This window comes from Phlebotomus argentipes, unplaced genomic scaffold, assembly GCF_947086385.1.
Source record: "Phlebotomus argentipes unplaced genomic scaffold, Phlebotomus argentipes genome assembly contig_5, whole genome shotgun sequence".
Taxonomy (NCBI): Eukaryota; Metazoa; Arthropoda; class Insecta; order Diptera; family Psychodidae; genus Phlebotomus; species Phlebotomus argentipes.
The window spans coordinates 1233429-1242969 of NW_026776165.1; the positions used below are offsets into that span (position 1 = coordinate 1233429).

A 9541-nucleotide genomic window follows, 5' to 3' on the forward strand; every position below is an offset into this window, starting at 1 on the left:
CTTTTTTTATTATTGGAGTTGCCAATTTTCTGGCACTCTCTGAAGACTCGAATTTATTTCATTTTATCACACAGAGATATTTTTCAACACATTTACAATGGACTTGTCTTAAAGGGATGCTTATCTTGTATAGTTTTACATGCATTTCATTATCAGCCGAGTTTACAAATTCAATTAGTAAAAAATAATTGTTTCACTTTCGACAAATGCGCTACAAAACTATAATATTGTTGCATTCTTATCAAGCTTGTAATGATATAAAAAATGATTCTCTCCTGTCTCTATTCTTATCTCCTAAGCTGGAGCTCAATTCTAAGTCTATACCTAGACTTAATTCTAATCCTACAATAGAGAGAGAGATTTGCATCAGTGTCTTTAGACTGTTTTGTACCAGAGAAAATGTGGGTGAAGGAGTAACAGCAAGTAAATTGATTATAGGGAATGATTAGAATAAGAGAGAGTTTTTTTTCTCAGTAAACTCCAAGGTAAACTCAAATGCTACAGTCTTAGAAGTGAGTTTGGAATGAAAAATTCAATGATGGGCTTAACTTTCAAATCCAAACCTGCGAAATATGGACGATTTTCCATCTGGAGTACTTGTCCTGGAGTATAATTCTGTTAACTAGTCCGCCTCTCCGTCCGCTGGCGATCCGCCTGACCAGCCCTCGAAGCCGGGATTCGGTGATCAAGTATACTTAACGAGTGCTGGGAGTGTGAGTCTGGCCAGGAGTCGTCTACAAACAGATGGTGTTGTTGAAAAGTGCGCTGCAGGTGCCGGGTGGATTCTTGGCGCGCTCCTTCCGGAACTCGTCGATCCAGTGCGCCGTGAGGTGCAGGTACTTGTGCGTCTTGCCACTGGCCGTGCTGTAATCCTTGAAGCCCACGCGCGACACGGCATCCTCGATCTGATCGCCGTGCGGCCAGTCGTTGTAGCTGGACACGCTGATCACGGGCACGCCCAGGCGGATGGCCGTGCGCCAGGCCACGCCGTAGTACTGCCCATTGCTGCGGTGCCTCTGGCGCATGGATCTCTTGCGCTCGGCGAAGCCCGGCGCCACGGAGGGGATGAAGAGCATGCGGTACTGCGTGGCGAACGCGTTCAGGTGCTGCCAGTGCTTCCAGGTTGAGGCGTAAGTGGCTCCGTTGCTGCCCAGGAGCGTGTAGAAGCCGTCAAATCCGGCGCGACGGGCGAGCGACGTGTGCTCCTTGGCGCTGATGTGGCCAATCAGGAGGGCGTCGCAGGAGCGCCTCATGGTGCGCCACTCGGTCCAGGGCAGCACGAAGGGCTCCTTGATGTAGAACATCGCCATTGGGCTGTTCCGGGGCGACACGTGGAAGCGGTGCAGGAAGTCGCTGAAGGTGTCGCAGAAGAAGCGAATATCCTTCTCCACGCTGTCCACACTGCGGCCGGGATACGTGTCGATGCTCACCGCCACGGTGAGATTGTTCTCCCGCGAAACGTTCATCAGCACGCGCAGAAGATTCACGCTGAACGCTGGCGTCCAGGAGATCACGAGCACACCAATACCAGCGCCCCGGATTTCCCGGCAGTGCTCCTGGAAGATCTCGCGCGACGGAGTGTATAGTCCGCGGGCGGGATAGAAGATTATGTTGGGCGTCTCTCGGCGGTCCCTGGAGGAATTTCTGCCGTCGCGGAACCACTTCACGGGCGCATAGTAGAAGATGTGAACGTGCCTCGTCAGCTCCGTGCCATTCTGTCCTGTCTCCTCGCGCGCCACTTCGTGATTGCGCGCCATCAGTCGCCGGATCTTCTCCTGCATCAGTCGCGTCCGCACGTTCGCCTCGTTGTACTTCTCCGGCACAATTGGGACGCGCTTTGCCTCCGTGGTCACACTTTTAGGTGTCACGAGACTCGTGATGGGAATGGGATTTATCTCAATCTTCGCCGTGCTCACGCTCTTCTCCTCCACGCGCGTCACGAAGATCACAATGCAGGTCACAATGATGCCCAGCGGCACCAGCTTCATCATCTTGGTGGCCTTAAAGAGCTTCAGGAAAGTCATTTTGGGGCAGACGAGGAAACACTGACCGTCGCGGGACTCCTTTTTCCGAGACTGAGAGATTCTGCGACAGAAAATTCTTGCGCATGATCCGTGGACCAGGCACTCAGCTCTCCATCCCCAACCCCGCGCGTGCATCGCTCCCGGGACGACTCCACGTGATTGTTGAGTTTTTGGCGGGAAGGCCACCAATTTTCGCAATTAATGGCTATTTAAATGCTCCTTTTAAAATTGCTATTTAAGCTTTATTGCAATTGATGGATGAGACTCCTTTGAGAGTCCTCCGGATGCCATTCATGTTGGTTGCACAGAAATGAAATTGAAAGGATAATGAACCGCTAATCCATTAGCCAGTTATCAGTTCAATGAGTGAAATCAGACGAAAACGCCGGTTCACACTCCATAGTCTGTTCCAGAAAGTCTTTCCAAAAGCCGCAGCATCCGAGCTTCAGCCAGGAAAACTTTTCGGAATCTTCCTGAAAGCCCACAAACGCACCTGAGTTATCTCCATTTGTATCAGACGACATCACTGAGTTCGATTTAATTGGTGTTCTAGTCATCTCGCTCCTCACACTGATTCCAATCTTCTGGCCACAACGCACACTGGAGCTCAAGATTTGGCGCCTGATCGAAGCCTTCGACTGCCAACAGCGCCTCTGAAGGCCAGCACTAATAGCTAAAGAGTGGGGATACCCGACTGAGGAACTCTCAGAGCAACTAATTATTTCCTTTGTGTTTAGTTTAGAGATATTCTCACTCTGTTCCAGCAATGGACAGAAAAAATATATAAATCCCAACTGATTGCATTCTGTAAGACGAGAAAATACAGAGCAGTTTGATGAGTTTGATGATTAACACAAAAGCTTTAGAAGCGAGCTTTCATCAACACCTTGCACACCGCTTACGCGCAGTCACATGATATCAGTAGCTGAACGCCGAGCCAGCTGGGCGAATGTCAAAATCGGAGTTTTTTGGGAAACAAATCTGCCCGTGAGTTGAATTGTACAGAAAAAAGCAGCAATTGTCGTGTGAAAGTGAGGGTGAAAGAGCCAGGAGGTGTTCCATGAGTCATCCTTGATGCCAGTGTGTGTGCACAAGTGTCTGTTCTCGCTCTCTGTCCGCAAATAGCACGAAGAAACAAGAGTGTTGTGAGTGCGAATGTCACTGTGGCTCCAATCTTTCCCCCAAAGTCAGGCGCAATTTCTCTTTTTCCGCCCCCGCAGGCCGCAGTGGCGCGCAGTCCGATGGATCTCGTGGACATCGACAAGGTGCTGGATGACTTTGAGCTGAGTGACGACCGGAGTGGCGCCGCGGGCAGCAATGGGGCGACGGAGGAGGAGCACTCCGGGAAGAGGGGCTTTAGCAAGCAGTTCGTCAACGTCTCCAGCGTCTTCTCCAGCCTCAATGACTACGTGGGTGTGGAGATTGCGGCCAATTCCTCGCCGGAGGCAGAGAAGCTGACCGAGTCCGCGGTGGAGGAGCTGAAGGTCAACGGGGAGACTGCCAGTGAGTCCGTGGAGGAGGAGACGCTGGAGCGCAGTTCAGAGATCGTGCTGTCGCTGACGACGACGTCCGACAGCTCGTCGGATCTGTCGAATCCGTCGATCAACACGACGGAACTGAGCGAGGACGGCCTGAGCCTGGAGCCGGGCGCCAAAGTGTCCAACATGTTGACACTGGAGTCCTCGTCAATCTGCATCGACAACGAGATCTCTTCCTCGATCTTGCCCAGTCGCAATTTCGGCACGAATCTCTCCACGCTGTCCAGGATCACAGAGACTGAGGACAACTCGGCGCTGGGCGGGAGCGATGAGATGCCGCAAGAGGAAGAGGAGGAGGAGGTGATAATTCCCCGTGAGACTCCTCAGCCGCCGGTGAATGTGCCCGTGGGTTTCGAGGAGACGATGGACGACGTGTCAGACACGGAGCTGGAGAGCTATCTGCAGGAGCTAGAGAATGAGTCCATTCGGGAGGCTGTGCCGGAGAAGGAGGATTCTCCGCGTGTGGATCAGCACGACAGTGTCTCTCAGGCATCCACAGTTGAGATCACGGACACGCGGAAGCGCATTGAGGTGGACTTTGACGAGGAATCCAACTCGAATTCATCCCTGTTGGAGGAGAAGGAGACTGAAGAGTTGGCCGATGAGCCTACAACGTGTACTCTGTCCACGTCTGAAGTGGAGGTGCATCAGAATGACGTGACTCTGGACGCGCTGGAGCCGGAGGCGCAGGCGGAGGCAGAAGTGGAGTTGAGACAGCAAAGTGAGGTGGAAGAAGAAGTGGTTGAAGCGGTGGAGGAGGCGCCGCAAGCGAAGCCCCAGCGTCCGGACTCTCTGGACTTGTCGATGGTGGCGAATGTGGGCTTCGCCGGGCAGACGCCAACACACTCGCAACCACCTGAGGGCGCCGTGGGTGGCGAAGAGGAGGAGACCATCACTGAGGCCTCCGCTCAAATGTCCACGTCCAGTTCGGATGACTTCATGCCCATGGCGCAGCCGCCGGCCGTGGAGAGTTCGGCCGAGCGGCGGCTGAGCACGTCCGGCCAGCAATTGGGCAAGGTGGCGCCCTATTGGGTGCCGGACAACGTCACGAACTTCTGCATGCAGTGCAACCTGAAGTTCTCCCTGATCAAGCGGCGGCACCACTGCCGCGCCTGCGGCCAGGTGCTCTGCTCCACGTGCTGCTCGCTAAAGGCGAAGCTGGAGTACCTCGGCGACGTGGAGGCGCGGATATGCATCCAGTGCGATGCGATAATGTCGCGCGAGGCCGCCGAGATGATCATGAACAACAACACCGGCTGTCTCGCGCGCTCGCCCAATCCCAACAACCCCATGGAGTACTGCTCCACCATTCCGCCGCACCAGCAAGTCTCGGGCACGCCGGCGGGCCCCATCGCCGTGATGGTGCCGGCGGGTGTGCTGAAGAAGGAAGGCGCGCCCAATCGTGGCCGGAAGGACAAGAATGTCATCTTCAGTGACGGCATTCGGCCGGGCTGTGATCTCACAGAATTGGACGGGGATGAGTCTGAGGGACGCTCCAGGCGCAACGGCAATTGGCGCGTGCAGACGCCGCCAGGACCCAGCAAACCACGCGCGACGCCGAACGTCAAGTTGCCAATCAAGGACAAAGTCACCGGCTCGTACATCCCGAAGGAGGAGAATCTCCTGCCGCCTGTTTACATCGCCACGAAGACGGACTTTCGCTTCGAGGACGTGGCGAACAATGCCAGTCTCATTGCCAGACTCAAGCAGGAGACCCTCAAGTTTGCCATTCACCGCAACTTTCACGTGCATCTGAAGATCATCGATCGTAAGTGTTCTTCACCACGCACAATTTCGTCCTTGAGCTTCCCAACCTGACATTTCGCTGCCTTTTTCCACAGTGTCCTGCTGCATGAATCGCACGGTGTTCAACTTCACCACGCACGGTCTGCGCTTCGTCGGCCAGGACGAGATGATCATCCTGCTGGAAGTGGACGAGTCTGAGCAGGTGCCAAAGGACATCTTTCTGCATCTGTGCGAGATCTACGCCGAGGCGGATCGCGGTCAGACCATCACGGAGCTGGGCTTCTCGCTGGCGTCGTCCAGCACGTTCTTGGGATCGCGCGAGCACGGCGGCTTTCTCTACATTCGTCCAACATTCCAGTGTCTTCAGGGCGTGTGCCTGCCGGAACCGCCCTACCTCATCGGCCTGCTAATCCACAAGTGGGAAGTGCCGTGGGCCAGGCTGTTCCCGCTGCGTCTGCAGCTACGCCTCGGCGCATACTATCGCTACTACCCCAGCCCGCACGTGTCCTTCCGCGGCAGGGAGAGCGTCTACACCGAGATCTCCGACACGATCATCAATTTCCTGGCGGTGAGTTGCTGTCATTTGCAGCCTTTAGTGATGTTTAAGCTGTCCACAATTCATGTCTTGATGTTCCAATGCTATTTCGGTGTAAAGAATTGCAAAATGTGGTGAAGATTCATGCTTGATAGAAGACATGAAGTGTTTAAGAATTACATTGTCTTTTTTCACGGTTGACTATCAATCCTTTGTGTTAAATGAGTTTGTTCTTCGGCATTGTTTTAAAGTTAGAAATGAAACAACAACGTAACATTTTTATAATATCATAGCTTAATTTCAATTATTACTCTGCTTGTGATTGTGGAATTAATGATGTCTTCTCTCGCAGGACTTTCGTACTTACTCCTACACGCTGTCCTCCATCCGCGGCCTGCTGATACACATGGAGGAGGGCCACACGACGGTGATGATACCGCGCAATCGGTACGATCAGGTGGTGAAGGCGATCAACAACTCCAGCGACAACATCCTGGCCATCGGCGGCAACTTCTCCCGCAAGGCCGACGGGCATCTGGTGTGCATTCAGAACACGGATGCCGACAGTGGCCAGCTGCACGCGTACTCCACGCAGGCCATCAACATCGAGGGCCACGCGCGCAACGTGACAGGCGCCAGCTTTCTGGTGCTGAACGGCGCGCTGAAGAGTACGAGCGGCCTCACGGGCAAATGCAGCATCGTGGAGGACGGGCTGATGGTGCAGATCCTGCCGGCGAAGATGGAGACGGTGCGGGCGGCGCTCAAGAACATGAAGGATGTGACAATCGTGTGCGGAGCAGTTGATGCTGAGCCCAGTCAGACGGAGAATGTCAATATTGTGTGGACGGACAATGATTTGGAGTTCAATGTTGGGTGAGTTGTTGTTTTTTTTCGCCCGATTTGGCGCTCGATTGCGAGCTTGTCTCGCGCTCGTGTGATTTATCAGCTATTTCTGCATAACATGCAACGCATGTGGAAGGAATTCTAATGTATTGATTTTGTCAAGCATATTTGTAGCATCTCGAACAGTTGATATTCTTCAGTGAATCCAATTATAGCGTAAAAATGTTCAATATTGATTACTTTCCTCCTCAATGCTTTCATTGATGACACATATTGTGAATTCTCAACGTATTTTCATGAACATTTGCTCTTATATTTCATCTCTTCTTTTCCACATGGTTGCATTTAAGAATTGTCTCGTACTTTTTCAGTGGGTGTTTTAGAGACAGAGAAATTCCTCTTAATTATTCTTTCTCGTACTTTATTAGTTAACTTCCATGGCAATTTAATGTTGCATCTTGAATTGGAATTAATTGAATCTTTTGTGAATGTGCTGAGAATTTGATGAAAAGTTTGTAAATGCGGTATTTTAATTAAATTCTTCCTTTCTCTCTTTCACATTTGAAGTGTTGTTTCGCCGATTGACAACAAGAAAATGGACGGAATTCCGAGTATTCGAGTGCACAAAGGACAGGATTTCTCCAGTAGTAATCACATAATTCGCTGGACGGAGGTTTTCATCCTCAAAGTGAGTGAAAACAAACAAAAAAGTCTCTTAGCAAATTAATTTTCAAAACTAACTTTCTGTGTGAAAACAATTCAGGTTGAAGACGATTCGTCGCATTCTTCTGTGAACATCCCAAAAGTGTCAGAACAGATTGCTCAAAGCACTGCAGTGGCTCTTGTTTCATTTCTCGATTTGCTGGCGGCCAATGGACTGCGGAGAATTGGACTGAGAACGACGCTGGATCAAGAGACGGTGAGTTTTTCTTCAAAGTTCAGCCGACGTGCATTTGATGCCTTTAAGACTTTCTTTCTTTGACTCTCGAATGACGCACCAAGAAAAGACTGTATTTTTCAAGGAAAATAGACTAATAGTGGTTGACAGGAAGCTAATGACAATGCCATGTTGTGCATAAGTTTGTAAGATGGTCAAAAGTTTCTTGTCACAAGGAGAATTGGAAAAGTTTGAAGATAGAAATTGAATGTCTAAGACAATCACAAAGACGTCTTTTGTTGGAAGTGATGAATTGAAGTATATATTTTGTGTCACTAAATTGAATATTCGTCTTGAGAACAATGCATTTTTGGTCCATCAAAACGTCATTTATCTTAATCCAGAATTCCAAACTTTAAAAGCACTCAAGCGTATAAGCTTTGATACTTTATTTACTTCTATCTCTTCAGTTTTTTCTCGCGAAGCTTTGTTTATTTTTTTTTTGACTCAATTTAATACTAGAAAAGATGAGATGATTTGTGGAGATAACAGAAATGCCACACCGATTATGAACTTTGTGACATTAATAGAGTTGAAGAGAAATTCCTGCTGAAAGACTGCAACTCGACGGTGTTTGCGGACGTAATTAAATACTGTCGAGTTTGAGATGAGAAACTACTTGAAGAATTTAATCTTCATGGCTTCTTTTCACAAGTTGAGAATGTCGCAAGCAATTATCTTTTCATGAAGAAGTGCGCTTTTGCCAAGTAATCAAGACGTAATACAAATTGAATCTCTTATTGTCCTTGCAGGTCTGCTACGAAGCGGGAAGTCATCAGCAGAAGCTGCCGCCGCTTTACATGGACGTCCTGGATAATGAGCTTATTCCCACATTGCATAGACAAGTGACGAATCTGCAGATTGACAATCCCATCATTGTCGAGCTGATCTTTGACATTCTAGACAAGTGATTTCCGCATGATATCAATTGAGGCGCCGGGTTGGATGCTCAGTGTGCAATTAGAAGGAATCGTGGGTCGCTACTTTCCCAATTTTGCAAAGAGTTAACACACGGTGAAAGTATCGACGATGCGGTGCGATTTGCAAGGGTCGCACGTTAAAATCGTAGGAGTAAAACGTGAATTTAAGGGTAGGAGAGAAGAGAGGAGAACAATTTGTATGACTTTGTATATAAATGAAACATGAATTATTGATATGTTGTGTAAGATTGTTATATTGGATGAGAAATGGAATGGAGGAGAGCATTTTATGGATGAATAAAAGTAGAGTTTCTCATGAAATAAAACAGTTGTGGTTTTTTTTTTCAATGTTCAACACTTTGTATATTTTGCAATATATATGTATATATAAGAAAATAATATACAAAAAAGGTGTATAGGTACAATTCTTGTTTGATTTCAATCAATTTTTCGGGTAGAAATTCACACTTTCGTGTTGCAATTCAGAATTTCCCCCATTAAAATATACACTTTTTTTTCTCTTTAAATACCCTCTAAACAGTCGAATGGAAGTTTTCATTTTATACAAAAAAAAACAATGATAAATCACTAACTAAAGAAAAGTTGCCTCTTAAGTACTCATTTAATTTCATCTTCAATATTCATGCTTAATGGAATAATGCTAAACACCGGGCAAGACTCTGAATGGTTGCTCTCAATATTCTTCTTTCTACTGACATCAATGGAAATATATGTATGTATATATTATATAACACTTATGCAACATGCAAGGGAATGTGATGATTTCATTCTATGTGGAAAATAAATATATTACTCTCTTTAAATTACATCCTCTTCAAAGAGCTAATAAGATAATACTTTGTGTGATAATTTCTGTGATGCTTAAATTTTTACTAATTCTGTGCTTCTCAACCATCATTCAAATTTCATTTTTCTCTTAATACACTTTTCCCCGTCACGCGTTGGAAGAAAAAGGAACAAAAAGACACTGATATGTA

At 48.3% G+C, this 9541-nt stretch overlaps 2 protein-coding genes across 2 annotated transcripts; one reads left to right on the forward strand and one right to left on the reverse strand.

Annotated features, from left to right (window-relative positions):
* Positions 1-72: 72 nt before the first annotated feature.
* LOC132265854 (glycoprotein endo-alpha-1,2-mannosidase) lies at positions 73-2062 on the reverse strand. Its single transcript, XM_059766640.1, has one exon. It carries the CDS (start codon positions 2022-2024, stop codon positions 735-737), a length of 1290 nt encoding a protein of 429 aa, XP_059622623.1. The 5' UTR covers positions 2025-2062; the 3' UTR covers positions 73-734.
* A 918-nt stretch (positions 2063-2980) lies between these two features.
* Positions 2981-8846, forward strand: LOC132256520 (zinc finger FYVE domain-containing protein 9). Its single transcript, XM_059752984.1, has 7 exons — positions 2981-3169; positions 3245-5330; positions 5404-5876; positions 6196-6716; positions 7254-7374; positions 7450-7605; positions 8376-8846. The coding sequence occupies exons 2-7, from the start codon at positions 3266-3268 to the stop codon at positions 8532-8534; spliced, it is 3495 nt and encodes a 1164-aa protein (XP_059608967.1). The 5' UTR covers positions 2981-3169; positions 3245-3265; the 3' UTR covers positions 8535-8846.
* Positions 8847-9541: the final 695 nt, after the last annotated feature.